The 16,985-nt window shown below is 39.0% G+C and overlaps 1 protein-coding gene across 3 annotated transcripts in view; it reads left to right on the top strand.

The window, feature by feature from the left end:
* Positions 1-6,938: 6,938 nt before the first annotated feature.
* ECT2 (epithelial cell transforming 2) overlaps positions 6,939-16,985 on the top strand; it is a 73,576-nt gene continuing 63,529 nt past the window's right edge. Inside the window, exons 1-7 of one of the 3 annotated variants that reach the window (XM_023213439.1) lie at positions 6,939-7,121; positions 10,987-11,138; positions 11,771-11,850; positions 11,974-12,066; positions 13,593-13,775; positions 15,571-15,660; positions 16,417-16,524. In XM_023213439.1, coding sequence (XP_023069207.1) covers positions 11,009-11,138; positions 11,771-11,850; positions 11,974-12,066; positions 13,593-13,775; positions 15,571-15,660; positions 16,417-16,524 — 684 coding nt within the window. In that variant the 5' untranslated portion in view covers positions 6,939-7,121; positions 10,987-11,008. The remainder of the gene's footprint in view (positions 7,122-10,986; positions 11,139-11,770; positions 11,851-11,973; positions 12,067-13,592; positions 13,776-15,570; positions 15,661-16,416; positions 16,525-16,985) is intronic. The other 2 variants (XM_023213437.1, XM_023213438.2) reach the window with 2 other exon arrangements.

Raw genomic sequence — 16,985 nt, 5'->3', positions numbered from 1 at the left:
GTAGCTAGGACTACAGGTGCCCGCCACCATGCCTGGCTAATTTTTTGTATTTTTAGTAGAGACGGGGTTTCACATTGTTAGTCAGGATGGTCTCGATCTCCTGACCACGTAATCTGCCCGCCTCGGCCTCCCAAAGTGCTGGGATTACAGGCGTTAGCCACCGCGCCTAGCCCAGTTACCACATATTTTTAGGAAACATAGGGTTAGCCAGGTATGATGACTCATGCCTTGTAACTCCAGTGACTCAGGAGGCTGAGGTGGGAGAATTGCTTGAGCCCAGAAGTTCGAGACCAATGTGGGCCAAATAGTGAGACAACATCTCTTGAAATAAAAAAAAAAAAAAAAAAAAAAAAAATTAGATGGTTGTGGTGGCACACACCTATAGTCCCAGCTACTCAGGAGGCTGAGGTGGGAGGATTGCTAAAGTTCAGGAACTCCCAAGAGTTTGAGACTGCAGTGAGCTATAACGGTGCCTACCCTCAAGCTTGAGTGACAAAGCCAACTCCAACTCACCTCAAAAAAAAAAAAAAAAAAAAAAAAAAGAGAGAGAGAAACACATAGGGTTAGAAAGCACATTCTAATATTTAGTATGCAGATAATTTATTCCAATTTATACACAAAACTGTAACCAAGTTAATAAGTAGAAATAGGCAGTAATAAGTCAACATGAACTTATTGACCTATTTTGACATCATGAACAACTGATAAAGCAACAGTAACAAGTAGAGAAGGAGTATTCATGGCTGCTAATTTACTGATGGAAAAAAAAAAGATGCAGAAACCCCAGCCAGCCTCTGACATGAAATAAGATATAGACAGAAATCAAAGTACTAAAAAATCTGGTTATCTTCCCGCTTTCCCTTTTTTGCAAATTTTTTTTTGAGATGGGGTCTTGCTCTGCTGCCCAGGCTAGACTGTAGTGGTGTGATCTCAGCTGACTGCAACCTCCGCTTCCTGGGCTCAAGAGATCTTCCCACCCCAGTCCCCCACTCTGACCAGCTGGGACCACAGGAATGCACCCCTAGACCCAGCTAATTTTTTGCAGTTTTGGTAGTGATGGGGTTTCTCCATGTTGCCGCAGGCTGGTCTCAAACTCCTGAGGTTAAGTGATCCGCCCACTTCAGCCCCCAAAGTACTGGGATTACAGGGGTGAGCCACTGTGCCCAGCCTCCATAAATATTTTCTGAGAGCACAAGTGCCAGGGTACAAAGATGAAAAGGATATGGTTCTTTTCCCTATTCTTGAGTAGCTCATATTTTAACAGAGGAGACAGCCATGTTAACCAATATTTACATTACAGGGTGACAGAAGCCATACTGAGGTGTAAACAGTATTAAGCTCTTACAAAACAGAAGAAGCAGTTTACTCTCCATGGGATAGTCAAAGAAGGCTTCATTGAGGTGATACTTGAGTGGGGTCCTGAATGAATAGGAATTTTCATGCAGACAAAGGGAGGCAGGGCAGGTGGAAAAGAATATTCAAAGGTAGGGATTTATGAAATCACCTGGAATGTTTGTGGACTCAAGAAAAGTTCAGTATGGCTGAACACAGGGTGCATATGTGGTAGGGGTGAGGGTGTTAGAAAATTAGGTTACAGTCCTCTTGGGAAGTCCATCCTATACTGGACTTTATCCTGTGAGCAGTGAAGAAACTATGTCTTTTGGTTTAGTTTTGTTTTTAGGCAGGGGGATACATCGTCATATTTAGTTTTCTAAAAGAAGATAATTCTGTGAATGATGACTGGAAGTAGAGAGAGTGATTAGTTCCCAAAAGACCAACTAGAAGGCTGTCCTTGCCATAGTTTGGATGAGAGATAATGAAGGCCTAAACTTGGGCAGTGGACTGAAAGGGGAAGATTCAGATTCTAAAAATGTTTTTCAGGTCAAATTGGGAGAATGATGTTGGGGGTGGTGGTGCAGGGAGACCCAGAGGAGGAAGGGAACAGGAAGATGACTTTGAGAGATACAACTTGGGAGTCAGAGTGAATGGAAATTCTACTAAACAAGAGAGAAATACAAGAAGCAGAAGAGAGAAAAGATGGAGAGCTCGGGAAAATGAAGAATTCGCTTTAGCACATACAGAGTTTGATAGGATTGTGGGTCACAGGAGCAGAAAAAATTGGTAAACAACTGGCTTTATAGAGTGGGTTTCAACAAGGTCTGGCAAGAAAAAGAGACTTGGAACCATATGCATATAACTTAAATCCCTGGGAATGAATGAGTTCACCTAGGGAAAGGGGGTTGCCTGAGAACAATGTTTTGGGGAAAAATAATACCTAAGCAAAGGAAACTGAGAAGAAAAGATCAGAGAGGCAGGAAGAGAAGTAAGACAGTGAAAGTGGTGGTCTTTCAGCAGTTGACTTAATGACCATGGCTTAGAAAGGGATGCTATCATTAGGGCGAACTGAAGGCTAAACATCCTTGATTCATGTGTGAAAGGGATTAAGAGATGGGAAGAAAATGTTGTAATCAGAATGGAGTGTTTGAAGTTAACATTTCAGAGCTAAAGCAATTCTGAGTGTAAAACATTTAGGATATTGTCCTTCAAAATAAGTGTTGAATTGAGGTTTTGGGATTCAAAAATTCAAGGAACTGTGAATCTAATTGGCTGGTTCATCAAAAGAAGAAAGACAGAGAACTAGTTTTCTGAATTTGGAAATTGTTCTATTTATTTAATGATACTGCTATTTATCAGAAATTTATATGGATGTAGTAATTTTTACATATTTTGATTCCACTCTCATCCTCTATATTTAATCAAAGTCCCAGTAATTTTTCCTTCTTTATCTCTCCAAATCATCTTTTCTATCTTAGTTCAGACTATCATTTCCTATGAGTTTGAACTCAACTGTATTCTTACTGGTCTTTCTTCCCTTTCATTCTTCTATTTCAAGTGAGGTTGTGTTGTGTTGCTGGATTGCTACTTTTTTTTCTTTTTTTTCGAGACAGAGTCTCGCTCTGTTGCCCAGGCCTGAGTGCAGTGGCTTGATCTCGGCTCACTGCAATCCCCGCCTCCTGGGTTCAAGCGATTCTCCTGCCTCAGTCTCTGGAGTAGCTGGGACTACAGGTGCGCACCACCACGCCCAGCTAATTTTTGTAGTTTTCTTAGAGACAAGGTTTCACCATATTGGCCAGGGTGGTCTCAAACTCCTGACCTCAGGTGATCCGCCCGTCTTGGGCTCCCAAAGTGCTGGGATTACAGGGGTGAGCCGCTGCGTCCGGTCCAGATTGCTACCTTTAGAAAAATAGCACAGACTGGCAGGGCGCGGTGGCTCGAGCCTGTAATCCCAGCACTTTGGGAGGCCGAGACGTGCGGATCACGAGGTCAGGAGATGGAGACCATCCTGGCTAACACAGTGAAACCCTCTCTACTAAAAAAATACAAAAAACTAGCCGGGCGAGGTGGCAGGCGCCTGTAGTCCCATGTACTCGGGAGGCTGAGGCAGGAGAATGGCGTGAACCCGGGAGGCAAAGCTTGCAGTGAGTTGAGATCTGGCCACTGCACTCCAGCCTGGGCGACAGAGCAAGATTCCGTCTCAAAAAACAAAACAAAACAAAACAAAAAAGACCATATAATTTTCTTGCTTCAAGGTTTTTAATTGATCTTCAATGCTTTCAGCATAAAGTTTAAATTCTGTCATGGCAGTGGAGCCCTTCCCAAGCTCCTTTTAACGTGGCATTTATTTTACTTTTTATTTTCTATTTTTATTTTTTGAGAGGGAGTCTCGCTGTGTCGCCCAGGCTGGAGTGCAGTGGCGCGATCTCGGCTCACTGCAAGCTCCGCCTCCCGACGCCATTCTCCAGCCTCAGCCTCCCGAATAGCTGGGACTATAGGCGCCCGCCACCATGCCTGGCTAATTTTTTTTGTATTTTTAGTAGAGACGGGGTTTCACCATGTTAGCCAGGATGGTCTTGATCTCCGACCTCGTGATCTGCCTGCCTCGGCCTCCCAAAGTGCTGGGGTTACAGGCATGAGCCACCGCACCTGGCCAGCATTTTTTTTTTTTTTTTTAAGAGATGGGGGCGGGGCCGGTGGGTCTTGCTCTATGGCCCAGGCTGGAGTGCAGTGAGGAGCTCATAACTCGCTACAGCCTTGAACTTCCGGGCTCAAACAATCCTCCCCCCTCAGCCTCCTGGGGACTGGGACCACAGGCACATGCTACCAAAGTTGGCTAATTTTTTAATTTTTACTTTTATTGTAGAGACTGGTGGCGGGGCGGGGGCGGGGTCCTCACTTTGTTGCCTAGGCTGGTCTTGAACTCCCAGCTTCAAGGCATCCTCCCACCTTAGTCTTCCAAAGTGCTGGAATTATAGGCATGAGCCCCACACCCAGCCTAACCTAGCATATGCCAGTTGTCTTCCACTCTCCTCTTCATGTGTATTTTGATCCAGGCACACCAAACTGTTTACTGTCTCCTATATATACTGAGCTTTTATGAGAGCCTAAAGTGCAAGTAAACAAGCTCATATTAAGCATTTAATTTTTTAAAAAAGTTCAAGGTTAATATGCCATTCAGTTCAATTGCCTATGCCCTATATAGTATTTAAACATTTTTCATAATGCTGATCTTGAAACACTATAGCACTTGAAACAGTTTCTGACTCAGTAAGACTAAGTTACTTGCATCATTGTTTTGTAAGTATTTGAATTCTGTGAAAACCTATGCATACAATAAATTTTCACCACAAATACGGCTATCTGCTAGAAGTGTCATGAGAACAAGGTCCATGTTTGTCTTGTCACAGCTATATTCTCAGTGCTAGCATAGTGCCTAATGGGTGCTTAATAGTTATTAAATGAATAACCTATGAATAGGTTAATCAGGACATCCAGTCTCTCAAATATCATGAATGAACTTGGATCTAGCTCATTCACTCTAGAAATATTTATTTGGTACCTACATGTGAGATTCCTGTCTTTATTAGAGAGCAATGTGTAACATTTGCCTTTGCAGTACTAGCTTTTTGAAAAGACCTGAAGATTAGGGATCATGTTTTACTTTACCAGACACCTCCCCTCTGCTAGGTGCAATTAAGTGGCATATGATCACCTATGCACACAATTTTCTGAAATACTCCACTCCACATTGCTTTCTTTGAGCCTGCAGACAGATCTATACTAGACTTTATTTACACTCATCTATTATTTCTGGGTTCTAATGCAGGCTAAAATATTTATTAGGAGACTGGGTAAGTTACTTAAACCTTTCCTACAGTTTCATGGTATCATGAGACTATGATACCTACTTGTGCGTTGTTTTAAGGATTAAATAAGGTATAAAGTGCATAGTAAACTATCAGTATGTTGATTCTCTTTCTTCTCTCCCTTATACTGTAATTATCTGTTTATCTGCTAATTTCCCTCACCAGATTGTGTGGTCCAGAGAGGCAGTTTTCTATGCCGTATTCATTTTTATAACCCCAACAAGAACAATGGCTGTCTTAAAGTTAGTAAATATTTGCTGAGTAAATGAAGACCTAAGAGAGTGAAAAATATTTTATTTGTTAATCTAACTGCCACACATTCCTTAAAAGAAATCAAGTATAGCTTTTGTTAGGGGAGTTGAAAATTTTGTTAGGGGAGTTGAAAATGATTTACCATACACAGTAAATCATTAGCCTTGGAAAGTCTGTTGAGCAGAAAGCGGTGCACAAAGGAAGCAGGGCTGCTTCCCACAGTAGCTTAATATGTTTTCAGTGATGAACATTTTTGGAATGCTACGCACACCCAACTTCCAAATATGCAAGCACATTCCAAATGGAAATTTCAATCCCTGTTTTTCTTTTCTTCTGCCCTAACAGTTATCACAGCATTTTAATGAAGGTCAGACTTAAATACTGACAAGCAGGGAAACCGATAATTACCAGATTGCTTCATTCATTTTGTGGACAGCATTATAAACTTTCCCGGCATTCTAAGATTGCCTGACAAAATTAGAAAAAATTGTAAGTCCCCACGACCTGCTTGAGATGCTCACAAGTGTTCCATCCCAAAGTACACGTTTGCCTCTTCTTATTGGTATTTAGGTTCTGGCATCTGATTCCCCTTTCTTCTTTTATTTATATTAGCCTTCAGGTGGGAACTATGCAAAATCCACCTGGTGGGGGGGTATTTTTCTTAAGAGATTGTGTTATATGGTATCATATTTAGAGAATAAAGAAATAAATTATTTTTCATAATAGCAACACTAATCACAGGAAAAACTTGATAAATTCTTGACTAGACTTTAGGGGAAAGTACAAGTTCTTAGTGGGCGGAGGCGGGCAACGAGGAGGCAGTTTGGCTCCAAAAATTCTAGAATCTAGTGGCATATTTTTATCAAATGCAAGCTTATCTTTTAAAAAATCCGAGAATTTTTCTAATTTCTAAGAATTGACTCTAACCCGCGATATTCCCTAGATGGGAGCGCAGAGCTTTATATAATAGGATTTAAATAAGAGGCTGCTGATTTGAAGTCCACCTGGGGAGCCCGAGTTCTAGGACCGGTCCTTGGCCCTGCCACACGCCAATACAACTATCAAAGTCAAAATCCCTTAACTCAAATTTAAATACATTCGTAAAGCAGAAAGCATCCCGATAGGAAAATCCTACAGCTCACAGCAACCAGCAGGGAAACAATTTATCTCTGGCGGCACTGATTTAAGTTTAGAAGATTTGGTATCGTTTAAAAAAAAAAAAAAAAGCTGGGCGGGGCCGAGGAGAATCCACCCAAACTTTCCTCAGGAAATAGGATGTTTACCGAGTAAATACGCGGTAGTCACAGAAACACCTGCTACTCCTATAAGCGCTCAGGAGCCACCACCGCCACCTCCTGGCCACATCCGGGCACTTCCCTGCAAACTCCTGACGTCCCGACGCCGAGCCGTTGGGCTTATTTGAAACACACGCACAACCAATCAAGCGGCGCCTGCCGGGAGGTGAAGAACTTCGACCAATCACCGCCCCTCTGGAGACTCCTGCCTATGGGAAAGAGGTTGACATCACACGCCAATCGGCATGGCTCTTAGAGAGAGCAGCTTACTTTTTGAATCGGTTGTGGCGGCCGCCGGCAAGGAATGGCGGTATCTGTGAGAGGAGTCGGCGTTTGAAGAGGTGGAAGTCCTAGGGCTTTTTTGAGGGTGGTAAGGACCCTGTGTGAGTGAGGGAGGTGCAAGTGGGCGAGCGGCTCCAGAGCCAAGGGCTCTTTTGCCTGCGGTCGACGTCCCCGCCCCTAGTGACCGCGAATTCCGGAGCGCCCCAGCTCTGGCTTCCCGGCTCCGGGAACTCCCTCGCCGCACCCCACCCCCAGCAGCTGGGCCCTGACGCGGAGTGGGAGCCCGAAGCCCCCAGTATTGCTGGGCATCTTCGCCCTCACCTGTTGGCTCTTTTGGACGGAAGAGTGTGGGTGAAGGGAAGGAGTTGGGAAAGGGATTTTGGCAAGCCGCGGAGCCCTGTGGCTCTGGGGACCGGCACTTGCAGCCTTTGGGGGCTTATCTCAGAGTGTGCAGTGGTTTTATTCTAGGATTCATCCTGGCTTCTTTGCGGGAAGTTTAGTTTTTCGTTTTTGCAAGATAAATCCAGGCCATCCGCCCCTCGTCCTCCCCAGCCACCCGGCACAGATGTGTCTGGCTTAGTGGTTAAAGGCGCAGCCCCTGGATTCAGCCCGGCTTTGAATACTTCTTTTACCCCTTACTAATAGTTTGACTTAGGGGAAGTTACTTTAACCTCTCTGTTCCTAGGTTTCTTCATCTATACATTGAAAATAGTAATAGTACCTGTCTCTTAGGATTACTGCACAGATTAAAAGGTTTAGGCCGGGCGCGGTGGCTCAAGCCTGTAATCCCAGCACTTTGGGAGGCCGAGACGGGCGGATCACGAGGTCAGGAGATCGAGACCATCCTGCCTAACACGGTGAAACCCCCGTCTCTACTAAAAATACAAAAACTAGCTGGGCGAGGTGGCGGGCGCCTGTAGTCTCAGCTACTGGGGAGGCTGAGGCAGGAGAATGGCGTAAACCCGGGAGGCGGAGCTTGCAGTGAGCTGAGATCCGGCCACTGCACTCCAGTCCGGGCGACAGAGCAAGACTCCGCCTCAAAAAAAAAAAAAAAAAAAAAAAAAAATATTTAAGTAAAAGGAAACTTGAATGTTTGTTTACATGGCAGATTTTATCTCTGGGATAAAAGGGGGCATGTGTTATAGTGTGTTTAGTTAGAAGCTCTTTGGGTCTGTTCTTGGGTGAGAAGCCGTGTAAGTTTATGAACACTGATCCTATTGTGCTTATTTTAAAGGCTTCTGGAATACAGTAACTTGAAAAAAAGTGATTATTTCAATTTTTAATCAGACTGTTGGATATTAGTCATCAAGTTACCACGCATCTCTTTTTCTCTATAAATTTTGAAGCTGTTTTGGCAATAAATTGATCATATACAGTATCATCAGGGACAATTTTAATTATTAATCATCTGCTTTTGATCATCTGCTATGCTCCCTGCCTTTTATTAATCATCTGCTTTTGATCATTTGTTGTGCTCCCTCTTAAAGAGGGACGCATAGGAGAAAAACGTAAATATTTTCAATTTTTTTTTTTTTTTTTAAGACAGAGTCTACCTCTTGTCACCTAGGCTGGAGTGCAGTGGCAGGATCTCGCCTCACTGCAACCTCCGCCTCGCGGGTTCAAGCGATTCTCCTGCCTCAGCCTTCTGAGTAGCTGGGATTACAGGCGCCTGCCACCATGCCCAGCTAATTTTTGTATTTTTAGTAGAGACGGCGTTTCACTGTGTTGGCCAGGCTGGTCTCCAACTTGTGATCCGCCCACCTTGGCCTCCAAAAGTGCTGGGATTACAAGCGTGAGCCACCGTGCCCGGCCTTTCAAATGGTATTTTTGATTTCTCTCCTCCAGTCCTTAGAGCAGGTTAGCTCATCTCCTGACTCTTTTTTTAAACATTCTTTTAAGGGGACTTCAAATGAAAGCCACATTAATGCATTTTCATTGGAAATAGTTGAGTGTAGAAGACTTAAAATAATAGGGCTGGATAGAATTTATCATTGATTCTAAATTAAGATTGTTACAACTATTGGACCGCTCTTTTGGAGAGCCTTAGAATAATAATTGACATGGATGTATTGTAAAGCAATAAGAAATATCCATATTGTGAATATTACATGAGAATAGTTGTTTGTTGTTCACTTTAAGACATCTAATCAGTTTTCATATTAACTAGATTTGAGTTTTAGTACGTGTGTTCCACCAATGTGGGAACTGAGGCTATGTGCAGGGCTGAGACAGGAAGCTGAGTTGCCTGATTTTGAAGTGGCACATGACACGCTAACAGCTGTGCTGTTATTAGTGTGCAGGTCATTACATTCCTTATTTTCAGCATCCAAAAATGATGTTGTGATACCTTACTGTTTCTTCACAGCATACAGTTTAAACTGTTACTTTGCTAAGACTCTGGAGGAAGGTATTTGTATATTTTATTAATTTGAAGAAGTAGGAAAGGGGAAAGTCTGACAAGTAGCTCTAGTTAAAGATGGGTCCTCTGTATATTTGCCTAATATTTTAGAAATTTTCTCTCAGTAAAGTTGACTTATTGAAAGTTGATAAAAATCTCTAAAAAATTTTTTTTTAGAGAGACAGGGTCTTGCTCTATCACCTAGGCTGGAGTGCAGTGGTGGGATCACAGCTTACTACAACCTCAAACTCCTGGGTTCAAGTGGTTCCCCTGCCTCAGCCTCTTGAGTAGCTACTATAGGCACCTGCCACCACACCTGGCTAATTTTTAAATTTTTTGTAGAGATGGGGTCTTGCTATGTTGCCCAGTCTGGTGTTGAAATTCTGGCCTCAAGTGATCCTGCTGCCTTGGCCTCTGAAAGTGCTGGGATTTCAGATGTGAGCCACCAAACCCACCCTGATGAAAACCTGTGAAACGTTTTATTCCCTGTCTAGCTTTTAAACTCTTTTTAAGTACTGGAAAACTTAAAAAAGGATTTTCTTTCATAGTCCAGAGTTATATTGGCACTCATCAATGCATAATTGTTTTGTCAAACCTTTTAGGGTAGAGGTGTTTTTAAAGAATTATGAAAATACTGACAGGGGAGCAGCCCAATTATACAGGAGTGGTTTAGAGACATCCACAGAGTATGAGTCAAGAGTGATGGATTGGGGGTTAGAAGGCAAGCTAGGTGGAGAGTCGAGCACTAAATGCAAATAGATGTGATGTAAATTATGATTTGTGCGTGAAAAATAGCTGAAAAATTCATTGTTGCTGTTGCATAGATTGTATAGGGACTGGGGGGAGTTACAGAGGGTGAGGGTGAATAGTTAGGCTGGGACCAAATTGTGAACTTGGTGGTGAATTTGGACTTGGACATATAAGGAGGACTCACAGAAGTTGTTAAGCGGGGAAGTGATATGGTCACATTTGTATTTAGGTGCCTATTCCTGAAAACCACGTGGAGAGTGATTTCTAAAGAAACTGATGGTAAAGTTATGTGGACCCGTTTTATTAGATCAAGTGACCATTGTGGCATTGAGCATATAGAGAAGGGGGGCCAGATCCCAGAAATAGTTGAGGTAGGATTGATAGGAATTTTGGGGAGGGAAATGTGGGAGAGGAAAGAATAAGGATAGGTCTCAGATTTTCGGCTAAGATTTTTGTGGGAGGTGTGTTATGGTGGTGTTACAAGTGAATATAGGAAGAGAAATTGGTTGAGGGCAAAGGTGTGGAGAAGGGAGGTAGAATAATATTTATGATTACAGTTGAGTGTTGTAGTAATGTTCTATGTGCTTTTGATACATTGTTATTTTTATTATATTCCTGTGAGTCAGATATTAGTATGTTTATTTTACAGAAAAAGAGGCTCAGAGAAGTTCAGTGACTTTCTTTGGTTCATTAAAAAAATGGGTAATAATACTTTTTATAAATTCTAGGTACAGAAGAGCCTCTAATACTTATTTTTGCCCAATGACCATGTTTATGTATTTTTATTCACATTTTATTTTTTCAGCTGATTTAGAAGAATACAAATCATGGCTGAAAATAGTATATTAACATCCACTACTGGGAGGACTAGCTTGGCAGACTCTTCCATTTTTGATTCTAAAGTTACTGAGATTTCCAAGGAAAACTTGCTTATTGAATCTACTTCATATGTAGAAGGTAAACCTGTTACCTGCTTTAAAACAATCAATTTCTATTTTAATTCCAAACGTACTAGTGACTTTCTTATGATTTAATTTTAATACCAACTGTAATGCTAGAGCACAGGTATTAAGTGAATATTTGTTGACAGAATTCCTTTAAACCATGTCGTTTTTCTGAGTATTATTTAGATTATTTGTATGCTTTGCAGCTTTGAAAAGGGAGGCATCTTAATTTGGATATTCCGTTTTCTGTATGTGAGGGAGGTCTAGCTACAACATTGTTAGCTAGAAGTTACACAGTCATGATTAGTTAGGTGAAGAGCTACTTTTTCCTTTACCACTTTATAAATGGGTCTTTCCTAAAATTGTATGCACCGTTGAGGAGGATGACTATGTAAGATAGTGCATTCTCTGGCTAGGAGGAATGATATTTGTATACCCTGCTACAATATGGTTTCTCTCTCTCTAAAGTGATACATAGCCAAATATTTTTGTAATAAGTTGGGAGTTGAGTCCTATTAAATTTAGAGAAAGTTTTGATTCCCTCAAAGATGTAATACGTACCAGATATAGCCAAAAGCGATAAGGAGCTACTGATTGTGATGTTAATTAATGATAAACATATTGAAACATTTTAAATTTTAACAGAAGAGATGCCTCAGATTGAAACAAGAGTGATATTGGTTCAAGAAGCTGGAAAACAAGAAGAACTTATAAAAGCCTTAAAGGTATGGAGTTTTAGGTTTTAGTTTAGTTTAGTTTTTTTTTTTTAATAATGCAATTTTTCTTCCATCAGTGTGTTAATAGTTTCATAGCTTTCTTAACCTCATACTTAAGTGTCTTTTCCACAGACTATTAAAATAATGGAAGTCCCTGTTATAAAGATAAAAGAAAGTTGTCCTGGAAAATCGGATGGAAAATTAATAAAAAGTGTTATTAATATGGTAGGTCAAAGCAACTCATTGCATGTGGCATGCTGCACTTCCCTTGATTGTATTGGTCTACTTTCTGGTGACTGGAATTAGGCACAAGGTGTATTTTGTGCAATCTGAAGCTTAACAAATAGAAACTGTTTTATACTTTAAAAATTTGGGTGTTCTGGTACCCAAAACTATAGCATATATTTTAAATAATACCAAATTACTTTATAAGGATTTCATTATTAACTTTAAATGACACAAAATCTACAAAGATCTGATAATTTTCTTTTAAACTCCTTAGCTTCTTTTTTCTCATTAATTTTATATTTAGTCTAAATTCTTGCTGTATTTCCAAAATTATAAATCACGGTAATTTATAGTCAGGGAATTTGCTTCAGCATATGAAATAAGCTCATTCTGGAATCCAGGTGTTTTAGTTTGCTAGGGCTGCCATAACAAGAGCCCACATAGTTAATTGCTTAAACAGTAGAAATTTCTTTTCTCACAGTTCTGGAGGCTAGAAGTCCAAGATTAAGGTGTGTGCAGGTTTAGTTTCTCTTGAGGCCTCTCGCTTTGGCTTGCAGTCTCCTTTTGCTGTCCTCACATGGCCTTTCTTGTATGTGTCCTTGCATCCCTGGCGTTTCCTCTTATTGGGACACCAGATTGGATTAGGGCCCACCCATATGATCTCATTTAACCTTAATTACCTCTTTAAAGTCCTTATCTCCAAATATAGTCACATTCTAAGGACTTCATTCTTCATTCTAGGTTAAGGCTTCAACATGAATTTTGGGGGTACATAATTTAGCACATCACACTAGCCTTGCAAATAAAATTCAAATACTTTACTGACCCATTTTGAGTTTTTTAAAATTTTTTTCGTTTTTAAATTTAACACAGGAGTTACAAGAGTTATATAGATACTTTAGTATCTTCATTATTTTTCGTGGATGTATAAAGTGTTTAAGTAACTTGCCTTTTTATATCCTACATTTGCCATGCTGCAACTGCTACATATTGCACATCTTTCTCTTATTTCTCACATGTCTACTAAAATGACTATGCTAATTTTCCTTTCTGTAAGTATTAAGTGCTATAGTAATATTTTCCTATTTTTCTGAAGATAGTTAATTTGTACAGTAAGAACTTTATGTATGGTATCATTTTCTTGGTCAGTAGTGGATATCTTTCTAATGCATCTTGATATCAAAATGCATGTACTTAAAAACTTTAGCATTCTAGTTTTATGGAACTTAGCATACTCGATGATTTATGACTAATAAGTAAAATGTCAGAATTATGCCTTTATAATATTGATCTTTAAAATTTAAGAACTTAATTTGAATGGAGATATGTATATGTAAAAATGTAAGTACGTAAAGATGGTTGTTCATTAAGTGTAATGCTGATTATTGTGTGATTGAAATTTACTTTCTACAAATATAAACATGTTAAAGTTGATATTGAATTGATTAAGCCTTATTTAGAGAGACAGATGGATTATTTGATATATAAATAATTTTTATTTCTGCTAACTATATGATTAAAAGGACATTAAAGTGGGCTTTGTAAAGATGGAGTCAGTGGAAGAATTTGAAGGTTTGGATTCTCCAGAATTTGAAAATGTATTCGTAGTCACGGACTTTCAGGATTCTGTCTTTAATGACCTCTACAAGGCTGATTGTAGGGTTATTGGACCACCAATTGTGTTAAATTGTTCACAAAAAGGAGAGGTAAGCATATACATTTATTATGACTTTTCAAGTTTAAATTTTTATTAATGAATTTTAATTAGCAAAAAATTTGTTTGGAAAAATCTTATTGATTGTTGAGAGTAAAATATTTAGAATAGGAATAATAGTAGCTACTCTAATGTGGTCCTTTAATTCCTCCATTTTAAACTTAGTAGTGAAAAGCTAAAGCCTTTCAAAGTTAAATAATGATAACTGTACATATGCATATACACAGACATATACACAGTCTTCACAGTCTTTTTTTTTAATTTTTGAGATGGAGTCTCGCTCTGTCACCCAGGCTGGAGTGCAGTGGTGTGATCTTGGCTCACTGCAAGCTCGGCCTCCTGGGTTCATACCATTCTCCTACCTCGGCCTCCTGAGTAGCTAGGACTACAGGCGCCCGCCACCATGCCCTGCTAATTTTTTGTACTTTTAGTAGAGGCGGGGTTTCACCGTGTTACCAGGAGATCAAGACCTCTTGATCCACTCGCCTTGGCCTCCCAAAGTGCTGGGATTACAGGTGTGAGCCACCACGCCCGGCCTATACACAATCTTTATATCACAATGTCTTAGAGAAGATTGCTTGCTTAAACTTGGGTTCCAGAAATTCATACATATATGTAAAGTTTTATTTTTCTCAACACAGAACAGATGCCACAGTTCCATTTTTATCAGTTACTATATAACTTAAAATTCAAAAATTATTTTAGCTTTTTGTATTTATTTATTTAATAAATAAATAAATGATCTCCGCTTACTGCAAGCTTCAATTTCCCGGTTTCAAGCGATTCTCCTGCCTCAGCCTCCCAAGTAGCTGAGACTGCAGGTGCACACCACCATACCTGGCTAAGTCTTTTCTATTTTTAGTAGAGACAGGATTTCACTATGTTGGCCAGACTGGTCTCAAACTCCTGACCTCATGTGATCTACCTGCCTTTGCCTCCCAAAGTGTTGTGATTACAGGTGTGAGCCACTGCGCCCACCTGCTTTTTGTTTTTAAACAGCATTTCAATATGAGTCATATGAGAGTTAGTCCCTGTTTGGTTTTATTGCTGTCTTGGCATTCTTAAGCTTGCCTTATTTACTTAAAATTGCTTAGGTCTTTGTATTTCTATTGTTATACATGTTAGTAATAATAAGCACATGTTAACCTTTAATTCTCTAACATTTTGATTTGGAGTGGTTGGTTTCAAAACCCAAATAAACTTTAAAAGACCAAATTTTGAAAAATAATCATATATAATGATGAAAATAAAATTTATTCTTTTATTGTTTTTAAACCATTCTCTTTTATACAAACACACACACTCCCCCACAACCGTTGAGTAAATTATTTACTGAATATCACCAATTTATTAGCTTAAAGATTAAAATTATATTTGGTTTAAGTGTATGTGTTATATTTACTCAGTGTTTATTATAAAATGCCTCTGACCTGTTTTAATAACATTAATTAGAATCATTTATAGTAGTGTATGGAATCTGAAAACTTTGCTTATAGACTTTGCTTCATGTCTGTCAGAGTGCATTTAATATTTGTTTAATTTTCTGAGAGTAAAGTGTGTTTAGATTATGTATATTGCATATGATTAAGGAATCAGGGGAAATGGTTTTATTGGGAAACTTGCAATCTGTCTTTTTGCAGTTTTTTTGTTTCATATTGAAAAATGCCAGTAAATCTTTGGATTGGGAAAGTTGAATGGCAAGAGGGGAAATATATTTAGCTTGAGAAAGTTGTGTTGTATTTTCTACTAAAGAGAAAGCTCACATTTAAAATTGTTGTATCTTTCAGCCTTTGCCATTTTCATGTCGCCCATTGTATTGTACAAGTATGATGAATCTAGTATTATGCTTTACTGGATTTAGGAAAAAAGAAGAACTGGTAAGTATTATGAAACAAATTCAAAGCATATTTTTTATAGCAAAATTAAATAAAATTGGCATTTTTTTTTCCTTTTTAGTATTATGGTTTTATTTTTTAAATATTGAAGGATAAAATTACTGCTATACCAGATTTTAAATTTTGTGAAGAAACAAATCCTGAAGAGCCTTATAAAGAGACCAGTGTTTTGTGTAGGCTGGCTTAATATGAATTAATAGAAAGATTTCATAGCAATTCTGTTTTACTCTCTTGTTACCATATTGGCTACGTTGTTTAAAGTTTTTGTTTATACATTGCAATTTCTTATTATGCAAGTTCAGCCTTAACGTATTCTATTGCCCTAGAGAATTCATAGAAAGTTCTTTGGTTCACAATACTTTGTTGTTGGAACTGATGGGTATTACTCTAATTTTGTGGGAAGAGTCTTGATGTGATAAAACTTGGTATTTAAAAAAAAAAAAACATATTTACACAGTATGGTATTAAAAAGCAATGTATTTAGGCCATAGGAAAGGTGGTTGTTTAACTTACTTTTGTGTGAAATCTTTACTAATACCACCTCTATAATTTTGCCTGTGTTAATAGGCAAACTAATCTTTTTTTATACTTATTTTGACATAAAATTTAATAGCTTTATAAAAATCCTGTATTTTATAAATAGAAAGTATTTAGTCAATGCTAAGTGAGTGGTAAACATAGTTTAAAATTTTGTTCAAATTAACCAGAAAGTCAATGTTGCTTAATATTTCTTTTGAGGTTCGATTGGTGACTTTGGTCCATCACATGGGTGGAGTCATTCGAAAAGACTTTAATTCAAAAGTTACACATTTGGTGGCAAATTGTACACAAGGAGAAAAATTCAGGGTATGTAAACTTGGGTATTTTTGTGTATTTCAGTACAGTATTATTTTGGGATGGGTTTAATAATAGCAGTCTTTTACCTATTTCTTCCATAATTAAAGAACAGAATCTCAATTTTTGCTATGAGTATATTTAGTAAAATATTTTAAATCATAAGAGTGGTTAAGGTTTTCTTTTTTTTTTTTAATAGAGATGGGATCTTGCTCTTTTACCCAGGCTGCTTTCGAATTCCTGGGCTTAAGTGATCCTCCTGCCTTGGCCTCCCAAAGTGTTGAGATTACATATGTGAACCACTATGCCCGCCAAGAGTGGTTAAGTTTTAAGTAGGCAATGGAACTTGAGTGAGGTGTTGAAAGATGACTAGGATCATGGGGGTTGGTAGATGAATAACATTGTAGGAATTGTGAGAGTAGGTAATTCACTCTTGTCTAAGTGCTTTTTTTTTTTTTTTTTTTTTTTTTTTT

Source organism: Piliocolobus tephrosceles, chromosome 2 (assembly GCF_002776525.5).
Source record: "Piliocolobus tephrosceles isolate RC106 chromosome 2, ASM277652v3, whole genome shotgun sequence".
In the NCBI taxonomy this organism is placed as follows: domain Eukaryota; kingdom Metazoa; phylum Chordata; class Mammalia; order Primates; family Cercopithecidae; genus Piliocolobus; species Piliocolobus tephrosceles.
Note: the sequence above shows the minus strand (reverse complement) of the source record. Positions and strands in the feature narration are given on the sequence as shown.